Genomic DNA, 21887 nt, shown 5'->3' with positions numbered 1-21887 from the left:
GGAAGCACTAAGAGAGAGTGAGTACAGAAAGGAAAAAGATGAGAAGAAAGGACGTAAGGGGAGTGGGGGAGGAATGGGATGTATTTAGGGAAGCAGTCATGGCTTGTGCAAAAGATGCTTGTGGCATGAGAAGCGCGGGAGATGGGCAGAATAGAAAGGGTAGTGAGTGGTGGATGAAGAAGTAAGAGTATTAGTGAAAGAGAAGAGAGAGGCATTTGGACGATTTTTGCAGGGAAATAATGCAAATGACTGGAAGATGTATAAAAGAAAGAGGCAGGAGGTCAAGAGAAAGTTGCAAGAGGTGAAAAAGAGGGCAAATGAGAGTTGGGGTGAGAGAGTATCATTAAATTTTAGGGAGAATAAAAAGATGCTTTGGAAGGAGGTAAATAAAGTGCGTAAGACAAGGGAACAAATGGGAGCTTCAGTGAAGGGGGCTAATGGGGAGGTGATAACAAGTAGTGTTGATGTGAGAAAGAGATTGAGTGAGTATTTTGAAGGTATGTTGAGTGTGTTTGATGAGAGTGGAAGATATAGGGTGTTTTGGTTGAGGTGGTGTGCAAAGTGAGAGGGTTAGGGAAAATAATTTGGTAAACAAAGAAGAGGTAGTAAAAGCTTTGTGGAAGATGAAAGCCGACAAGGCAATGGGTTTGGATGGTATTGCAGTGAAATTTATTAAAAAAGGGGGTGAATGTACTGTTAACTGGTTGGTCAGGATATTTATTGTATGTATGACTCATGCTGAGGTGCCTGAGGACTGGCGGAATACTTGCACAGTGCCATTGTACAAAGGCAAAGGGGATAAGAGTGAGTGCTCAAATTACAGAGGTATAAGTTTATTGAGTATTCCTGGGAAAGTATATGGGAGGGTATTGATTGAGAGGGTGAAGGCATGTACAGAGCATCAGATTGGGGAAGAGCAGTGTGGTTTCAGAGATGGTAGAGGATGTGTGGATCATGTGTTTGCTTTGAAGAATGTATGTGAGAAATACATAGTAATGCAAATGGATTTGTATGTAGCATTTATGGATCTGGAGAAGGCATATGATAGGGTTGATAGAGATGCTCTGTTGAAGGTATTAAGAATATATGGTGTGGGAGGCAAGTTGTTAGAAGCAGTGAAAACTTTTTATCGAGGATGTAAGGCATGTGTACGTGCAGGAAGAGAGGAAAGTGATTGGTTCTCAGTGAATGTTGGTTTGTGGCAGGGGTGTGTGATGTCTCCATTGTTGTTTAATTTGTTTATGGGAGGTGAATGCAAGAGTTTTGGAAAGAGGGATGTTGTGGATGAGAGAGCTTGGGAAGTGAGTCAGTTGTTCGCCGATGATACAGCGCTGGCTGCTGATTCGGGTGAGAAACTGCAGAAGCTGGTGACTGAGTTTGGTAAAGTGTGTGAAAGAAGAAAGTTGAGAGTAAATGTGAATAAGAGCAAGGTTATTAGGTATAGTAGGGCTGAGGGACAAGTCATTTGGGAGGTAAGTTTGAAAGGAGAAAAACTTGAGGAAGTGAAGTGTTTTAGATATCTGGGAGTGGATTTGGCAGTGGATGGAAGCATGGATGTGGAAGTGAATCATAGGGTGGGGGTTGGGGGTGAAAGTTCTGGGAGCGTTGAAGAATGTGTGGAAGGCGAGAACATTATCTCGGAAAGCAAAAATGGGTATGTTTGAAGGAATAGTGGTTCCAACAATGTTGTATGGTTGCGAGGCATGGGCTATAGATAGAGTTGTGCGGAGGAGGGCGGATGTGCTGGAAATGAGATGTTTGAGGACAATATGTGGTGTGAGGTGGTTTGATCGAGTAAGAATAATAGGGTAAGAGAGATGTGTGGTAATAAAAAGAGTGCGGTTGAGAAAGCAGAAGAGAGTGTTTTGAAACAATTTGGACACATGGACAGAATGAGTGAGGAAGGATTGACAAAGAGGATATATGTGTCAGAGGTGGAGAGAATGAGAAGTGGGAAACCAAACTGGAGGTGGAAAGATGGAGTGAAAAAGATTTTGAGTGATCGGGGCCTGAACATGCAGGAGGGTGAAAGGTGTGCAAGGAATAGAGTGAATTGGAACGTTGTGGTATACCGAGGTCGACGGGCTGTCATTGGATTGAACCAGGGCATGTGAAGCGTCTGGGGTAAACCATGGAAAGTTCTGCAGGGCCTGGATGTGGAAAGGGAGCTGTGGTTTCAGCGCATTATACATGACAGCTAGAGACTGAGTGTGAACGAATGTTGTTGTCTTTTCGTAGCGCTACCTCGCGCACGTGCGGGGTGAGGGGGTTGTTATTTCATGTGTGGCAGGGTGGCAATGGGAATGAATAAAGGCAGACAGTATGAATTATGTACATGTGTATATATGTATATGTCTGTGTGTGCATATATATGTATATGTTGCGATGTATAGGTATGTATATTTGTGTGTGTGGACGTGTATGCATATACATGTGTATGCGGGTGGGTTGGGCCATTCTTTTGTCTGTTTCCTTGCGCTACCTCGCTGACGCAGGAGACAGCGACAAAGTAAATAAATAAATATAAATTCATTTATTATTCATTATACTTTGTCGCTGTCTCCTACATCAGTGAGGTAGTGCAAGGAAACAGACGAAAGAATGGCCAAATCCACCCACATACACATGGACACACATCCACACACTCACAGATACATACCTATACATCTCACTGTATACATATATATAGACACACAGACATATACATATATACACATGTACATAATTCATACTGTCTGCCCTTATTCATTCCTGTCGCCACCACGCCACACATGAAATGAAAAACCTCTCCCCCCACATGTATGTGAGGTAGCGCTAGGAAAGAACTAAGGCCACATTCATTCACACTCAGTCTCTAGCTGTTACGTATAATGCACTGAAACCATAGCTCCCTTTCCACATCTAGGCCCCACAAAACTTTCCATGGTTTACCCCAAACGCTTCACATGCACATGCCCTAGTTCAATCCATTGACAGCACGTCGACCCCGGTATACCACATTGTTCCAATTCACTCTATTCCTTGCACGCCTTTCACCCTCCTGCATGTTCAGGCCCCGATCAATCAAAATCTTTTTCACTCCATCTTTCCACCTCCAATTTGGTCTCCCACTTTTCCTCGTTCCCTCCACCTCTGACACATATATCCTCTTTGTCAATCTTTCCTCTCTCATTCTCTCCATGTGACCAAACCATTTCAAAACACCTCCTTCTGCTCTCTCAACCACACTCTTTTTATTACCACACATCTCTCTTACCCTTTCATTACTTACTCGATCAAACCACCTCACACCACATATTGTCCTCAAACATCTCATTTCTAGTACATCCACTCTCCTCCACACAATTCTATGTATAGCCCACGCCTCGCAACCATATAACATTGTTGGAACCACTATTCCTTCAAACATACCCATTTTTGCTTTCCATGATAACATCCTCAACCAACACATTTTTCAACACACCCAGAACTTTTGCCCCGTCCCCCAACTCTATGATTCACTTCTGCTTCTATGGTTCCATCCACTGACAAATCCACTCCCAGATATCTAAAACACTTCACTTCCTCCAGTTTTTCTCTATTCAAACTTATCTCCCAACTGACTTGTCCTTCAACCCTACTGTATCTAATAACCTTACTCTTATTCACATTTACTCTCAGCTTTCTTCTTTCACACACTTTACCAAACTCAGTCACCAGTTTCTGCAGTTTCTCACATGAATCAGCCACCAGCGCTGTATCATCAACAAACAACAATTGACTCACTTCCCAAGCTCTCTCATCCCCAACAGACAGCATATTTGCCCCTCTTTCCAAAACTCTTGCATTCACCTCCCTAACAACCCCATTCATAAACAAATTAAACAACCATGGAGACATCACGCACTCCAGCTGCAAGCAAACATTCACTGACAACCAATCACTTTCCTCTCTTCCAACTCGTACACAGGCCTTACATCCTCAATAAAAACTTTTCACCGCTTCTAACAACTTGCATCCCACACCATACATTCTTAAAGCCTTCCACAGAGCGTCTCTATCAACTCTATCATATGCCTTCTCCAGATCCATAAATGTTACATACAAATCCATTTCTTTTTCTAAGTATTTCTCACATACATTCTTCAGAGCAAACACCTGATCCACACATCCTCTACCACTTCTGAAACCACACTGCTCTTCCCCAATCTGATGCTCTGTACATGCCTTCACTCTCTCAATCAATACCCTCCCATATAATTTACCAGGAATACTCAACAAACTTATACCTCTGTAATTTGAGCATTCACTTTTATCCCCTTTGCCTTTGTACAATGGCACTATGCAAGCATTCTGCCAATCCTCAGGCACCCCACCATGAGTCATACATACATTAAGTAATCTTACCAACCAGTCAACAGTACAGTCATCCCATTTTTTAATAAATTCCACTGCAATACCATCCAAACCCGCTGCCTTGCTGGCTTTCATCTTCTCAAAAGCTTTTACTATCTGTTCTCTTTTTACCAAATCATCCTCCATAACCCTCTCACTTTGCACTACACCTCAACCAAAACACCCTATATCTGCCACTCTATCATCAAACACAATCAACAAACCTTCAAAATACTCACTCCATCTCCTTCTTACATCACCACTACTTGTTATCACCTCCCCATTAGCCCTCTTCACTGATGTTCCTATTTGTTCCCTTGTCTTACGCACTTTATTCACCTCCTTCCAAAACATCTTTTTATTCTCCCTAAAATTTAATGATACTCTCTCACACCAACTCTCATTTGCCCTCTTTTTCACCTCTTGCAACTTTCTCTTGACCTCCTTCCTCTTTCTTTTATACATCTCCCGCTCATTTGCATTATTTCCCGGCAAAAATCGTCCAAATGCCTCTCTCTTCTCTTTCACTAATAATCTTACTTCTTCATCCCACCACTCACTACCCTTTCTAATTTGTCCACCTCCAATGTTTCTCATGCCACAAGCATCCCTTGCACAAGCCATTACTGCTTCCCTAAATACATCCCATTCCTCCCCCACTCCCCTTACGTCCTTTGTTCTCACCTTTTTCCATTCTGTACTCAGTCTCTCCTCGTACTTCCTCACACAAGTCTCCTTCCCAAGCTCACTTACTCTCACTACTCTCTTCACCCCAACATTCTCCCTTCTTTTCTGAAAACCTCTAAATATCTTCACCTTTGCCTCCACAAGATAATGATCAGACATCCTCCAGTTGCACCTCTCAGCACTTTAACATCCATAAGTCTCCCTTTCGCGTGCTTATCAATTAACACGTAATCCAATAACGCTCTCTGGCCATCTCTCTTACTTACATACGTATACTTACGTATATCTCTCTTTTTAAACCAGGTATTCCTAATCACCAGTCCTTTTTAAGCACATCCCCTATCCCTGGGGATAGGGGATGAAGAATACTTCCCACGTATTCCCTGCGTGTCGTAGAAGGCGACTAAAAGGGGAGGGAGCAGGAGGCTGGAAATCCTCCCCTCTCGTTTTTTTTTCTTTTTTTTAATTTTCCAAAAGAAGGAACAGAGGGGGGCCAGGTGAGGATATTCCACAAAGGCCCAGTCCTCTGTTCTTAACGCTACCTTGCTAATGCGGGAAATGGCGGATAGTTTAAAAGAAGAAGAAAGAAAAATCTATAAGCTCTTCATTTCCATTTACAACACTGAACACCCCATGTACACCAATTATTCCCCAACAGTACTCATCTTTGCATTCAAATCACCCATCACTATAACCCGGTCTTGTGCATCAAAACCACTAACACACTCACTCAGCTGCTCCCAAAACATTTGCCTCTCAAGATCTTTCTTCTCATGCCCAGGTGCATATGCACCAATAATCACCCATCTCTCTCCATCAACTTTCAGTTTTACCCATATCAATCTAGAGTTTACTTTCTTACACTCTATCACATACTCCCACAACTCCTGTTTCAGGAGTAGTGCCACTCCTTCCCTTGCTCTTGTCCTCTCAATAACCCCTGACTTTACTTCCAAGACATTCCCAACCCACTCTTCCCCTTTACCCTTGAGCTTTGTTTCACTCAGAGCCAAAACATCCAGGTTCCTTTCCTCAAACGTACTACCTATTTCTCGTTTTTTCTCATCTTGGTTACAGCCACACACATTTAGACACCCCAATCTGAGCCTTCGAGGAGGATGAGTACTCCCCGCGTGACTCCTTCTTCTGTTTCCCCTTTTAGAAAGTTAAAATACAAGGAGGGGAGGGTTTCTAGCCCTCGCTCCCGTCCCCTTTAGTCGCCTTCTATGAGACATGAGGAATGCGTGGGAAGTATTCTTTCTCCCCTATCCCCTATCTTTTTTATTATATATGATCGTCATTTCCCATGTCAGCGAGGTAGTGCCAGTAAACTGATGAAGAATGGCCCATCCACTCATATACACATGTATATTGTCAATACCTGCACATATACATGCATATACATATTAACATATACACATATACATATATATACATAAGCATATTTACATATGTACATATTCATATTTGCTTGCCCTCATCCATTTCTGGCACTACCCCACCCCACAGGAAACAGCATCACCAGCCCCTACTTCAGCAAGGTAGCACTAGGAAAACAGACGAAAAAAAGGCCACATTTGTTCACACTGTCTCTAGCTATCATGTGTAATGCAACAAAACCACAGCTCCCTGTCCACATCCAGGCCCCACATGGTTTAGCCCAGGCATTTCACATGCCCTGGTTCACTCCACTGACAGCATATTGGCCCCAGTATACCACATCGTTCCAATTCACTCTTCCTTGCATGCCCCTTATCCTCTTGTATGTTCAGACTCCGAGTGCTTAAATCTTTTTCACTCCGTCGTTCCACCTCCAGTTTGGTCTCCTGCTTGTTCTTCCCTCCACCTCTGACACATATATCCTCTTCATTAATCTTTCCTCACTCGTTCTCTCCATATGTCCAAACCATTTTAACACACCCTCTTCTGCTCTCTCAGCCACACTGTTTTTATTTCCACACATCTCTCTTACCCTTTCATTACTTACTCAATCAAACTACCTAACACCACATATTGTACTCAAACATTTCATTTCCAACACACCCATCCTCCTCCATACAACAATACCTATAGCCCATGCCTCGACACCATATGATATTGTTGGAACTACTATTCCTTCATACATACCCATATTTGCTCTATGAGAAAACATTCTCTCCTACCACACATTCTTCAGAACTCCCAGAACCTTCGACCCCTACCCTACCCTATGACTCACTTCCACTTCCATAGTTCCATTCGTTGTTAAGTCCACTCCCAGATATCTAAAACACTTTGCTTCTTCCAATTCTTCTCCATTCAAACTTACATCCCAACTAAATTGTCCCTCAATCGTACTGAACATAATAACCTTTCTCTTATTCACATTTACTCTCAACTTTTTCCTTTCACACACTTTTCCAAACTCAGTCACCAACTTCTGCAGTTTCTCACTCAAATCAGCCAAAAGAGATGCATCATCGGCGAACAACAACTGACTCACTTCCCAGGCCCTCTCATCCCCAACAGACTGCATACTTGCCCCTCTTGCCAAAACTCTCGCATTTACCTCCCTAACAACCCCATCCATAAACAAATTAAACAACCATGGGGATATCACACACCCCTGCCACAGACCGGCCGTCACTGGGAACCAATCATTCTCCTCTCTTCCTACTTGTACACATGCCTTACATCCTTGGTAAAAACTTTTTACTGCTTCTAGCAGCTTACCTCCTACACCATATACTCTCAAGTCCTTTCACAAAGCATCTCTATTAACCTTATCATATGCCTTCTCCTGATCCATATATGCCACATACAAATCCATTTGCTTTTCTAAGTATTTCTCATATACATTCTCTAAAGCAAACAACTGATCCACACATCCTCTAGCACTTTTGAAACAACACTGCTCTCCCCCAAACTGATGCTTTGTACATGCCTTCATCCTTTCAGTCAATACCCTCCCATATAATTTCCGAGGAATACTAAACAAACTTACGCCTCTGTAAGTTGAGTACTCACCTTTATCCCCTTTGCCTTTGTAAAATGGCACTACGCATGCCTTCCGCCAATCTTCAGGCACTTCACCATGATCCATACATACAATGAATATACTCACCACATAATCAACAACACAGTCACCCCCTTTCTTAATAAATTCTACTGCAATACCATCCACACTCACTGCTTTACCAGATTTCATCTTCCACAAAGCTTTCACTACCTCTTCTCTCTTAACCAAACTATTCTCCCTAACACTCACTTTGCACACCACCCTGATCAAAGCACCCTATATCTGCCACTCTATCAAACACTTTCAACAAGGTTCAAAATACTCACTCCATTTGCCCCCTTCACTGATGTTCCCATTTGTTCTCTTGTCTTACACATGTTATTTACTGCCTTCCAAAACACCTTTTATCCTCCCTAAAGTTTAATGATAATCTCTCACCCCAACTCTCATTTGCTCTCTTTTTCAACCCTTGCACCTTCCTTACCCTCCTGAAATTTTCTTTTATACATCTCCTAGTCACTGCATTCCTTCCTTGTATCATCGAAATGCCTCTCTTTTCTCTTTCATTAACAACTTTACTTCTTCATCCCACCACTCACTACCCTTTCTAATCTGCATACTTCCCACCTTTCTCATGCCGCATGCATCTGTTGCACATGCCATCACTGCTTCCCTAAATACATCCCATTCCTAATCCATTCCCCTCACATCATTTGCTCTCACCTTTTACCTTCCTGGTCCTAGAGTACATTCTACTTTATGGGGCTCCTGCAACACCCAGGTAGTTGGCCACATCCAATAGTTAGGACCATAGTTCAGAGGATGTTGTGATGCTGTGTCTATGTACAGTGTATGCCTATTTGTGATGTGAGTGCTTACGTGCAGAGACTTAAAAGAAAACTGAGTAGTAAGTGCTCGGTGTCTTCTTTATGGTAGTTGCATCATGGCATGAAGGGTCTTTAGATATGTTAACACAGTGTTAGTAGTGTTGTAGCGAAGCGTGATGTCCAGGGTAAAGACAGGAAAGTAAGGCTCCTGCATATCTGTGGTGTGTGGTGTATGATGGGTGTGTGTCTGGTTGGCTGGAGCTTCCGAGTGAGTTGGGACATCATTTGTATAGCACTCATGAAGTCAGTTCAGTAAATGTGTGTTTAGACAGTGTTATATTTCCTGTGGGTGGGGATCTGTGGGTGGAGGTTACTTAAGTGTGGGCCAAGGGTAAGCTTTTTATTTCTAATTAGGTGTCGATAATTAAAGAGTGGTTAGGGTGGGAGGGGGTCTGATGCTGTTGCATTGAAATGAATGCCATGCATTTTGAGATAGGACCGCATTGGGAGGATCTCTGTTTCACTGTGTAGGTGCTGAATGTTTTTAGTTACTAGACAGCCTAAGATTGTTATGGGGGCATTATTTTGTGTGATTTACAGCTTGTTATATTTGCCACTGAGAGGATGGAAGTCTAAGCAGGTGAGGGATACTTTACAATGGAGTGGATGGTTTGTTTGTATAGGATGTTAAGGAACTTTTTCTTGTCCAAATCTAGGGCCAGTCAGTTTTCTGAAGCAGAAATGAAAATGAGCCCTTGCTTTCCCCTTATTAACAATAGAAGAATAAAAGAAAAAGACACAAGTACACCGTAGGGCACAAACAACGCAACAACTGCTGGACAATTACAGCACTGACCACTGGCTGCTCATCATAGTCACAATCACCCTGCTATGCAGTGGACACAGCCTGGAGCACACTCAGGGCACTAAATTGACACCATCCCTGCTCTGAAGGGGTTTGCCAACAAGTGGCCTGATGATGGAGGGCTCAAAAAAAGTCACTCAGGGGCCAAAAGGCGGGAGCGCTCTACCAACTCCTCGCCTCCCCACCCAGGCCCAGCTGTCTCCGGCCTGAGCACCCCCCCTTCCCCCGAAACAGCAGCTGAAATCACACCTGTCTATGTGGCTCATGGAGCTAGGGAATGAATAATGCCATCTATTGTTCGGCTCCCTAATGAAAATAAACTATTGCCAAGTACACTTCCCTTCTGATATCCTAATCACAGATGCCATACACCAAGGCCTCCTGACCCTTAAGGAATGTCTTGGCACCACACAGTCAGTGCTCCTACATCAACCTGGGCAGGAAGATTTATGAGAAGTTCCTCATCCTCACTGTCTTTAGTGAAGGCCTCACTTGATATTCCAATGGGGTATAACTGCAAAGATCTCGGACATGGTGGGGGTACACCACTTACTTCAACAGCCTGCTCAGATACCATACCAAGTGATGATGCCTCTTCAGTACAATCCATCACATCAAACATTGGGTGGCCTTAACCACACCTCATCTCCAGCTCGATAAGGGCCATCCACACATGGTTCATCTTCCTTGTAGGGGTCCACTCCATGAACTCTGACGGAGTACCTGCACAGCATGCTTTCTGGGGCAGTTGTTAACAAGCAGTCACCCCATGGTAACAGATTGTACAAGTACATCAACCCTGAACAGCCCTTCCTTACAGATATGACCTTCACAGTACAATGGCACCTTTCAACTATGCCATTCCCCAGGGGAACACATGCACATCGAAAATAGGGGTGTATACACCACTGTGAGGCAAACTGAGCAAACAGCTTGCTGCAAAAAGCTTTGTTGTCTGTTAAGCAGCTCCTTTGGCATCCAATATTCAAAGAACACTGCCTCCAACCGCTCATTGATGCATTCATTGGTCTGAAACCTCAGCTTGAGCCAGACAGCAAACTGCAATGGTCCACAATCAATGAGAGTCAGGTATAGCTGCCCACTGGAGTAAGTAATGTCCATGCCACTTCTATGCCACACTCCCTCCATGTCCAATCTTCCTTTCCGCCACTTAATTGGTGCTGGGTCAATGGACTGGCACACCTGACAACTAACAATGACTGAGTGCATCTGCTGCCTCGTGGCCGCTGGGTTGAATCACCTTACAAAGTAGAATGAACATTTCATGCATATATGTCTTGCAGAGTGATGTACTCCTACAATCTTCTCACTGGTCGCATCTACTCTGGCTGCACACACACAGCTGGGAGACTGGCTGCGGGTACTTTCAACCATCATTGCGATACACGTGTTAGACCATCCGCCTTGTTGTTATTAGAAGTCACAAGAGTAACTGACAGCTGAAGACCACACTCTTTAACTAGCAACAGCATTATTCCCACTCTCTTTTGAATAAGCATTTCAATTACTGCTTGGTCTAAAAGCCTACTTCTTCCTAAGAGGGTGTCTGAAATCCAGCAGTGAACTTTCAAGGAGTCAGTCAACAATTCAACTTTCCTCATACACCAACCCTTTGATGACTGCATCGAGCTCAGCCATGTTATATGACGGGGAGTCTTCACGCAACCATGCTGATGTGACAGGAGTCTTTATGCAACCAGTCAGTGTCTTCAATGATGTGCCCGTCAACTTCAACTGTGCACCAAGTGTTAGAGAACTGGCATCTATCTAGACCTTAGCCTCATCACCCATGACATCCCACCATTCTCGTAACCTCTTCATGATGTGATTAGCTCTCCTCTTGATGAAGGCCATTGCCACTCACAGCCAACTGCACACAGGATAGTGGCCTACCAGTTTGCCACAATAAAAGAACAGAACACTGACCGACATGTCAGCTCACTTGGCACATCTACCTAATTACCTCTCTTCCAGATGAGATTTCTCTGCTCTCCCAGACTCAGGCCCAACACTTGTGGCCCATCAGCAACCCATTCATGAGGCTTGCTTGCCAGCCCGAAGTTCTGAAGCTGCTCTTCCACACAGTTGGCCTCAACAATGTCTCCATTTACTAGGATGTCATCAATGTAAGCTGATGTTCCCATATTCACATTTGGATCCTGTGCCCGTACATAGTTCAGCACTGCTTTCATCACCAGCAGTGCAACGCTTTGGCCAAAACCTGAACAACTCAGATAATACCTCTGACCCTTGAATACCACCGTCTGGTATGGCCAAAGATTCGTGGATCCTAATTTGCACGAAAACATTTGACCATCACCGACACATTCACATCTTACATGCGCCACTTTTGCAGTCTATCTGCACACATGTCTGAGTCAGCCATAAATGCATCAATGTGTGAGATGAGCTCTCTAAAATTCAACATAGGCGTCACCTTGTTATGCTGGACTATCGCTATCAGTGGAATCAGACATTTGGCTGGTTTGTACTTTCTTCCTTTGTTCAAAAACAACCATCTGTCCTCTATCCACTTCACCAGCTCCTCTTCATACATACAAATTTCTTACCAGGTGAAGCACAGAGTATGCCTCCACCTGGCTCCTTGCCCTCTGACCACATACAAGAATTTGTCACAAGGTCGTTTGTTGCACTGAAATCATGCTCTTTGACTCTAACTTCCGTGTTGGCAGCTGCAGAGATAGCCAATTCTTCTGCTCTGATCTGCACACCACCTTGAACATTAACTCTAACCCCTCCAATCCCTTGGTGCAGCCTATACCAAGGATAAACATGAAACCAAGTAGCTTTGAAACAGCCACATGCACACAGACTTCAGTAAAAACTTTGCTGCTAAGTTGGAGGTGTCCAATGCCTGTTCCCTTGCACCACCACTCTGCCCCTCTCAATGTAATCATGATGACAGCACCCTTCTTCCATGTCTTGCAGCACAAGACATGGGCAATGTTCTGCCAACACCTGCAGTCCACCAACATACGACACTGAACGCCATCCACACCCCCCACAATGCTCAGCAGCACCTCACTCTCTGACTGCCGGAAGAGGAGGCTGGCGCAGATGCCTCCCCTCCTTGCTTGTTTCCCAAGCACATGGAGGCAATGTGACCCAAACTACCGCACTAGTAACACCTCACATAACGCTGAGGGTGATATCTAACACTCTGTTGTGTTTCTCCACCCAAAGCATTGTTCTAACAGTGAACCAAGCAGTCCCTGGCAAGATGATTCAGGATATTGAAAACATAGCACCTTTGGCTCGAGGTAGACACATGTTGCACTAAGCCAGATTCCATGGTGGCAATGCATATCTCCGATAATCCAAGGGGGCAGTCATCCATAATGACTGCCCTGGCCTGCACCAGAATCTGGTCTAAGTTGAGAGCCTCCATGCGTGACCCTGCCTTAAGCAGCTGGCAAACGTTCGCTGGAAATCCAGCCATTAAAGCACAGGAAAGGGCCTTGTCAGTTATCCCACCGAACAGGGATGCCAGGCACCACAGCTCGGCCAAGTACACATCTGGTGACTCTCTGGTGTGCAACTTCCTCCTGACAAACTGTTCATAGGCCACATATTGATCCACAGCACCTTGTCCCTCCATACTGCCTTGATAGCTTGAGGCAGAAATGAAAATGAGCTCTTCCTCATCCCTTTATTAACAATAGAACAGTAAAAGAGAAAGACATAAGTAAACATTAGGGCACACACAACACAAGAACTGCCAGACAACCACAGCACTGTGGACCACCGGTCACTCGTCACAGTCACGAACACCCTGATATGCGGTGGACACAACTTGCAGCACTGCTCGCACTCAGGGCACCGCATTAATGCTGTCACCACTCTGAAGGGGCCTCCCAACAACTGGCCTGACAGTGGAGGGCTCAAGAAAAGTCAGTCAGGAGCCAGAAGGTGGTGGTGCTCTGTCAACTCCTTGCCTAACCACCCCAGCCCGGCAATCTCCAGCCCGAGAGTTGCCTCACTCACCCCTAGCACCAGTTGATGTCGCTCTGGCCTATGTGGCTCATGGCACTAGAAGATGAACAATGCCATCTACTGTTCTGTTCCCTAATGATGAAAACTGTGGAAGGTATTAAGAATATATGGTGTGGGAGGCAAGTTGTTAGAAGCAGTGAAAAGTTTTTATTGAGGATGTAAGGCATGTGTACGTGTAGGAAGAGAGGAAAGTGATTGGTTCTCAGTGAATGTAGGTTTGCGGCAGGGGTGTGTGATGTCTCCATGGTTGTTTAATTTGTTTATGGATGGGGTTGTTAGGGAGGTGAATGCAAGAGTTTTGGAAAGAGGGGCAAGTATGAAGTCTTTAGGGGATGAGAGAGCTTGGGAAGTGAGTCAGTTGTTGTTCGCTGATGATACAGCGCTGGTGGCTGATTCATGTGAGAAACTGCAGAAGCTGGTGACTGAGTTTGGTAAAGTGTGTGAAAGAAGAAAGTTAAGAGTAAATGTGAATAAGAGCAAGGTTATTAGGTACAGTAGGGTTGAGGGTCAATTCAATTGGGAGGTGAGTTTGAATGGAGAAAAACTGGAGGAAGTGAAGTGTTTTAGATATCTGGGAGTGGATCTGGCAGCGGATGGAACCATGGAAGCGGAAGTGGATCATAGGGTGGGGGAGGGGGCGAAAATTCTGGGAGCCTTGAAGAATGTGTGGAAGTCGAGAACATTATCTCGGAAAGCAAAAATGGGTATGTTTGAAGGAATAGTGGTTCCAACAATGTTGTATGGTTGCGAGGCGTGGACTATGGATAGAGTTGTGCGCAGGAGGATGGATGTGCTGGAAATGAGATGTTTGAGGACAATGTGTGGTGTGAGGTGGTTTGATCGAGTAAGTAACGTAAGGGTGGTAAGAGAGATGTGTGGAAATAAAAAGAGCGTGGTTGAGAGAGCAGAAGAGGGTGTTTTGAAATGGTTTGGTCACATGGAGAGAATGAGTGAGGAAAAATTGACCAAGAGGATATATGTGTCGGAGGTGGAGGGAACGAGGAGAAGAGGGAGACCAAATTGGAGGTGGAAAGATGGAGTGAAAAAGATTTTGTGTGATCGGGGCCTGAACATGCAGGAGGGTGAAAGGAGGGCAAAGAATAGAGTGAATTGGAGCGATGTGGTATACTGGGGTTGACGTGCTGTCAGTGGATTGAATCAAGGCATGTGTATGGGGGTGGGTTGGGCCATTTCTTTCGTCTGTTTCCTTGCGCTACCTCCCAAACGCGGGAGACAGCGACAAAGCAAAAAAAAAAAAAAAAAAAAAAAATTCCTAAGGGAATTTAGTTTGAGTTGCTTTTGCACTTGACTATATTGGCATGGAAAGTAATGTAATGAGTGCATTATATGTGTAACCTAAAATGGTTTATAATGTGTTCATACAAGGTGACTGGAGGATGAATGGGGTTCTTTTCTTTAAATTGGAGGCTTCAGTCAGAGACAAAAGTCCACATTAAGTCCTTAATTCAAATACAGAGAAGTTCATGAAAGTGAAAAAAGAGAATGGTGTTTATGAATTTTGAGAGAAGTGGAAAACCTGTCTTTTAAAATGTGCCTGATTATAGCTGTTGAGAAAAACATGAATTGGTATTGAGTACCAAAGCTTCAAGGTGTGTGAAAAAATATTTATCAAAATGGTCCACCCTTGAGTTGCCAATGGCCACACAGTAATAATGTAAAGCAGCAGCTTGCTAAGAATTGCGTGGTCTTGCTATTGGTGGGACACACAAGAAGCCAGCTCTTGGGAGCAAAAATCAAATGAATACCTATAGAAGAGGGAAAGTGAACCAACACTGCAGTGTACGGTAAGTAGGTTAAGTTCTGAAGTCAGACTGGGAGAGTTTTTAAGGTGGACTGTTTTCAACTCTACTCTGTCTGAGAGCAAACGAGAAAATGTAACATGTATATGTCTCGGGAGTGAAGTTTCTGATGGGTGTCTGTCTGGTGGGTAGATCCTAAAATGGGATTGGGAGAGCTGTTGCTTGTCAGGTCATTTTGGTATGTATATGTTTGGATGGTATGTATATGTTTGGATGGTATTGCAGTGGAATTTATTAAAAAAGGGGTGACTGTATTATTGACTGGTTGGTAAGGTTATTTAATGTATGTATGACTCATGGTGAGGTGCCTGAGGATTGGCAGAATGCGTGCATAGTGCCATTGTACAAAGGCAAAAGGAGATAAGAGTGAGTGCTCAAATTACAGAGGTATAAGTTTGTTGAGTATTCCTGGGAAATTATATGGGAGGGTATTGATTGAGAGGGTGAAGGCATGTACAGAGCATCAGATTGGGGAAGAGCAGTGTGGTTTTAGAAGTGGTAGAGGATGTGTGGATCAGGTGTTTGCTTTGAAGAATGTATGTGAGAAATACTTAGAAAAGCAAATGGATTTGTATGTAGCATTTATGGATCTGGAGATGGCATATGATAGAGTTGATAGAGATGCTCTGTGGAAGGTATTAAGAACATATGGTGTGGGAGGAAAGTTGTTAGAAGCAGTGAAAAGTTTTTATCGAGGATGTAAGGCATGTGTACGTGTAGGAAGAGAGGAAAGTGATTGGTTCTCAGTGAATGTAGGTTTGCGGCAGGGGTGTGTGATGTCTCCATGGTTGTTTAATTTGTTTATGGATGGGGTTGTTAGGGAGGTAAATGCAAGAGTTTTGGAAAGAGGGGCAAGTATGAAGTCTGTTGGGGATGAGAGAGCTTGGGAAGTGAGTCAGTTGTTGTTCGCTGATGGTACAGCGCTGGTGGCTGATTCATGTGAGAAACTGCAGAAGCTGGTGACTGAGTTTGGTAAAGTGTGTGAAAGAAGAAAGTTAAGAGTAAATGTGAATAAGAGCAAGGTTATTAGGTACAGTAGGGTTGAGGGTCAAGTCAATTGGGAGGTGAGTTTGAATGGAGAAAAACTGGAGGAAGTAAAGTGTTTTAGATATCTGGGAGTGGATCTGGCAGCGGATGGAACCATGGAAGCAGAAGTGGATCATAGGGTGGGGGAGGGGGCGAAAATCCTGGGAGCCTTGAAGAATGTGTGGAAGTCGAGAACATTATCTCGGAAAGCAAAAATGGGTATGTTTAAAGGAATAGTGGTTCCAACAATGTTGTATGGTTGCGAGGCGTGGGCTATGGATAGAGTTGTGCGCAGGAGGATGGATGTGCTGGAAATGAGATGTTTGAGGACAATGTGTGGTGTGAGGTGGTTTGATCGAGTAAGTAACGTAAGGGTAAGAGAGATGTGTGGAAATAAAAAGAGCGTGGTTGAGAGAGCAGAAGAGGGTGTTTTGAAATGGTTTGGGCACATGGAGAGAATGAGTGAGGAAAGATTGACCAAGAGGATATATGTGTCGGAGGTGGAGGGAACGAGGAGAAGTGGGAGACCAAACTGGAGGTGGAAAGATGGAGTGAAAAAGATTTTGTGTGATTGGGGCCTGAACATGCAGGAGGGTGAAAGGAGGGCAAGGAATAGAGTGAATTGGATCGATATGGTATACCGGGGTTGACGTGCTGTCAGTGGATTGGATCGGGTCATGTGAGGCGTCTGGGGTAAACCATGGAAAGCTGTGTAGGAATGTATATTTGCGTGTGTGGACGTATGTATATACATGTGTATGGGGGTGGGTTGGGCCATTTCTTTCGTCTGTTTCCTTGCGCTACCTCGCAAACGCGGAAGACAGCGACAAAGCAAAAAAAAAAAAAAAAAATGCGTGACTGCCGTGTCTGCTAAATGTTTGGGATCTTTATGTACATAAAGGTTGTTCAAGTGTGAGACAAAGGTCAGTTTTTTATTTCTCCTTTGGAGTTGGTTTTTGAGTATATAGCACTTTGGATGAAAAGTGTACAGTGTTGTGCTGTTGCAAGAACCAAGTGCCAAGCATGCTGAAGGCAGACTGTACTGGTATATACTGTATTGTGTCTACTACAGCGCTAAATATACATAAAACTTGCTTCTTTCAAGAATATTATATACTTACCAAAAACTTTCAGATAGGTAGTGTAATATTCTTCTTTAAGTTGAGGTAAAATGCAAAGAGCAAGAGATAAGTGTGAGAAGCTCTGGCCAATGTCCCCTCTCTGATGGCACTCCTCAAACTTTTGAAGATGATGCCTCGCAACCTGTAACACAAAAATACTGTTGTATTAAAATCAATCTATGACAGATTGTTTTATCACTAAAACACTAATATAAGGGATCAATGGAAAGTTATCAAATGCTCTGAGCAGTTTCTACCAGGAGAGAAAAGATTGTGTGTGAGCAGGAGGGGTGGAGGGTATGTGGTTTCCTTGTGAAGATGGGCATGCTCAGGGTGAAGGGCAGGTCTTCTGTATATCAGGGATGAGGGCATGGGAGGGGATTCAGTTGCTGTTTGCAGATAACAAAGCCCTGTTGGTGGACTCCAGGGACAAAATCAATAGGTTGTGACAAATTTGGAAGTGTGTATCAATGGAGAAAGTTGATTGCCAATGTGAACACAAATTAAGTAATAAAGTCTGGCAAGAGGATGAAACAGAATTGTTTGTAAGTAAGTTTGAATGGAAAGTGGAGTACTAAAAGGCGCCTGATGGAAGCATAGGGAAATAATGTGAAAATAAGGTGAGAGAGGAAGTAAAAGCCATGGTTTTCTTAGGGAAGGTCACTGTCTGTGATGGTAAAAATGGGTGCGTTTTATGGTACAGTAATCTAACGGTATTTCATGGTTGGAAATCTTGTGCCCCTAAATGCAAAAGAACAGAAGTAGTTCAATGTGTTAGAAATTTAATGTCTCAAGACAATATATGAAGTGAGAAGGGTTGATTCTACAATAAATGAAAAGGCAGGAAAGGTGTGCAATAATTAGTGGAGTATGACTGAGAGAACAGAACAGCATGTCCTTACGTTGTTTGATCACATTGAAAGGATGAGCAAAGAAAGACCAATGACTTACTGAAAGGATATAAATGTTTCAAGAGGAAAGTGAATGGGTGAGGGAAAAATCAAGAAGAAAATGGAAGAATACAGCAAAACAGGATTTGAGTTGTTAGAGCATGAAGATTCAGAGGAACGAGATGTGTACATAAGACAGACTGAATTGAAACATTTTGGTATACAGAAAGTGATTTACTGACAAGGGGTTGAAACAGATCACATGGTGTTGGAAACCACAAATTGGTTTATGAGAACAGAAGAAGGAGTCAAGCGGGGAGTGCTCATCCTCCACCAAAGGCTCAGAGTGGGGTGTCTAAATGTGTGTAGATGTAACCAAGGTGAGAAGAAAGGAGAGATAGGAAGTATGTTTCAGGAAAGAAACCTGGATGTTCTGGCTTTGAGTGACAGAAAGTTCAAGGGTAAAGTGGAAGAGATGTTTGGGAAAGTCTTGGGAGTAAAGTCAGAGGTTGTTGAGAGGACAAGAGATAAGAAAGGAGTAGCACTACTGATGCAGTTGTGGGAGTATGTGATAGAGTGTAAGAAAGTAAATTCTGGATTGATGTGGGGAAAACTGAAAGTGGATGGAGAGAGATGGATGATCAATGGTGCCTATGCACCTGGTCATGAGAAGAAAGATCACGAGAGGCAAGTGTTTTGGAAGCAGCTGAATGAGTGTGTTAGCAGCTTTGATGCACGAGACGGATTATAGGGAAAGGGTGATTTAAATGCGAAGCTGGGTAATGTGGCAGTTGAGGGTATAACTGGTGTACAAGGGATGTTCAGTGTTGTAAATGAAATTGGTGAAGAGCTTGCGGATTTGTATGCTGAAAAAGGACTGGTGATTGGGAATACCTAGTTTATAAAGAGAGATGTACATAAGTATACATATGTGAGTAGGAGAGATGGTCAAAGGGCATTATTAGATTATGTGTTAATTGATAGGTGTGTAAAAGAGAGACATTTGGATGTTAATGCACTTAGAGAGGCAGCTGGAAGGATGTCTGATCACTATCTTGTGGAGGCGAACGTGAAGATTTGTAGAGGTTTTCAAAAAGAGGAGAGAATGTTGAGGAGAGGAGAGTGGTGAGATTAAGTGAGCTTGGAAAGGAGAATTGTTTAAGGAAGTTCCAGGAGAGATTGAGAGTAGAATGGCAGAAGGTGAGAGCAAATGATGTAAGGGGAGTGGGTGAGAATGGGATGTATTTAGGGAAGTAGTGATGGATTGCACAAAAGATGCATGTCGCATGAGAAGGGTGGGAGGTGGGCAGATTAAAAAGGGTAGTGAGTGGTGGGATGAAGAAGTGAGGTTGTTAGTGAAAGAGAAAAGAGAGACATTTGGGTGATACTTGCAAGGAAGGAGTACAAATGACTGGGAGATGTATAAAAAAAAAAGTGGGAGGAGGTCAAGAGAAAGGTGCAAAGCTTGAAAAAGAGGGCAAACGAGAGTTAGGGTGAGAGAGTGTCATTAAATTTTAGGGAGAATAAAAAGATATTTTAAAAGGAGGTAAATAACGTGCGTAAGACAAGAGGACAAATGGAAACATCAGTGAAGTGGGTAAGTGGGGAGGTATAAACAGGTAGTGATGAAGTGACAAGAAGATGGAGTGAGTATTTTGAAGGTTTGTTGAACGTGTTTGATGGTAGAGTAGCAGATGTAGGGTGTTTTGGTCAGGGTGGTGTAAGAAGTGAGGGTCAGGGAAATTGGTTTGGTAAAGAGACATGTGGTAGTGAAAGCTTTGTGGAAGATGAAATCCAGCAAGTGGCAGGTTCGGATGGTATTGCAATGGAATCTATTAAAAAGGAGAGGGTGACTGTGTTGTTGATTAGTTGGTAAGGATATTCAATGTATGTATGGACCATGGTGAAGTGCCTGAGGATTGGCGGAATGCATGCATAGTGCCATTGTACAAAGGCAAAGGGGATAAAGATGAGTGTTCAAACTAGAGAGACATCAGTTTGTTGAGTATTCCTGGGTAATTATGAAGGAGGGTATTGACTGAGAAGGTGAAGGCATGTACAGAGCACCAGATTGGAGAGGAGCAGTGTGGTTTCAGAAGTGGTAGAGGATGTGTGGATCAGGTGTCATCTTTGAAGAATGTATGTGAGAAAAACAGATGGAGATGTATGCAGCATTTTTGGATCTGGAGAAGGCATATGATAAGGTTGATAGAGTTGCTCTGTGGAAGGTCTTAATAGTATATGGTGTGGGAGGTAAGTTGCTAGAAGCAGTGAAAAGTTTGTAACAAGGATGTAAGGCATTTGTATGAGTAGGAAGAGGAGAGTGATTAGTTCCTAGTGAATGTTGGTTTGCGGCGGGGGTGTGTGATGTCCCCATGGTTGTTAAATTTGTTTATGGATGGGATGGTCAGGGAGGTAAATGCAAGAGTTTTGGAGAGAGGGGCAAGTATGCAGTCTGTTGGGGATGAGAGGGCTTGGGAATTGTCAGTTGTTGTTAGTCAATCATAAGCTCTAGCGGCTGATTTGGGTGAGAAGCTGCAGAAGTTGGTGACTGAGTTTGAGAAAGTTTGTGAAGGGAGAAAGTTGAGAGTAAATGTGAAGAAGAGTAGGGTTGAGGGACAAATCAATTGAGATGTAAGTTTGAGTGGAGAAAAATTGGAGGAAGTGATGTGTTTTAGATATCTGGGGGTGGACTTAGCAGTGGATGGAACCATGGAAGCAGAAGTGAGTCACAAGGTGGGGGAGGGGGCGAAGGTTTTGGCAGAGATGAAGAATGTGTGGAAGGAGAGAACATTATCTCGGAGAGCAAAAATGGGTATATTTGAAGGAAAAGTACTTCCAACAATGTTATACGGTTGCAAGGCATGGACTATAAATAGTGCTGCACAGAGGAGAGTGGATGTGTAGGAAATGAAATATTTGAGAACAATTTGTGGTGTGAGGTGGTTTGTTCAAGTACGCAATAAAAGATGTGTGGAAATGAATAGAGCATGGTTCAGAGAGCAAAAGGTGTGCTGAAATGGTTTGCACATATGGAGAGAATGAGTGAGGAAAGATCGACAAAGAGGATATATGTGTCTGAGGTTGAGGGAACAAGGAGAAGTGGGAGACCAAATTGGAGTTGGAAGGATGTAGTGAAAAAGGTTTTGAGTGATTGTGGCCTGAACATACAGGAGGGTGAGAGGAGTGGAAGGAGTAGAGTGAATTGGAACAAAGTGGTATACTGGGGGCATGTGAAGTGTCT

General features: G+C 43.6%; 1 protein-coding gene across 1 annotated transcript in view; it reads right to left on the bottom strand.

Moving 5' to 3' along the window:
• Positions 1-21887, bottom strand: part of LOC139764778 (protein arginine N-methyltransferase 9-like) — a 354991-nt gene that overhangs the window by 259323 nt on the left and 73781 nt on the right. The window contains exon 3 of the mRNA XM_071691660.1: positions 17754-17895. Coding sequence (XP_071547761.1) covers positions 17754-17895 — 142 coding nt within the window. The remainder of the gene's footprint in view (positions 1-17753; positions 17896-21887) is intronic.

This window comes from Panulirus ornatus, chromosome 4 (genome assembly GCF_036320965.1).
Source record: "Panulirus ornatus isolate Po-2019 chromosome 4, ASM3632096v1, whole genome shotgun sequence".
NCBI lineage: Eukaryota > Metazoa > Arthropoda > Malacostraca > Decapoda > Palinuridae > Panulirus > Panulirus ornatus.
This window is presented reverse-complemented; position numbering and strand designations above follow the sequence as displayed.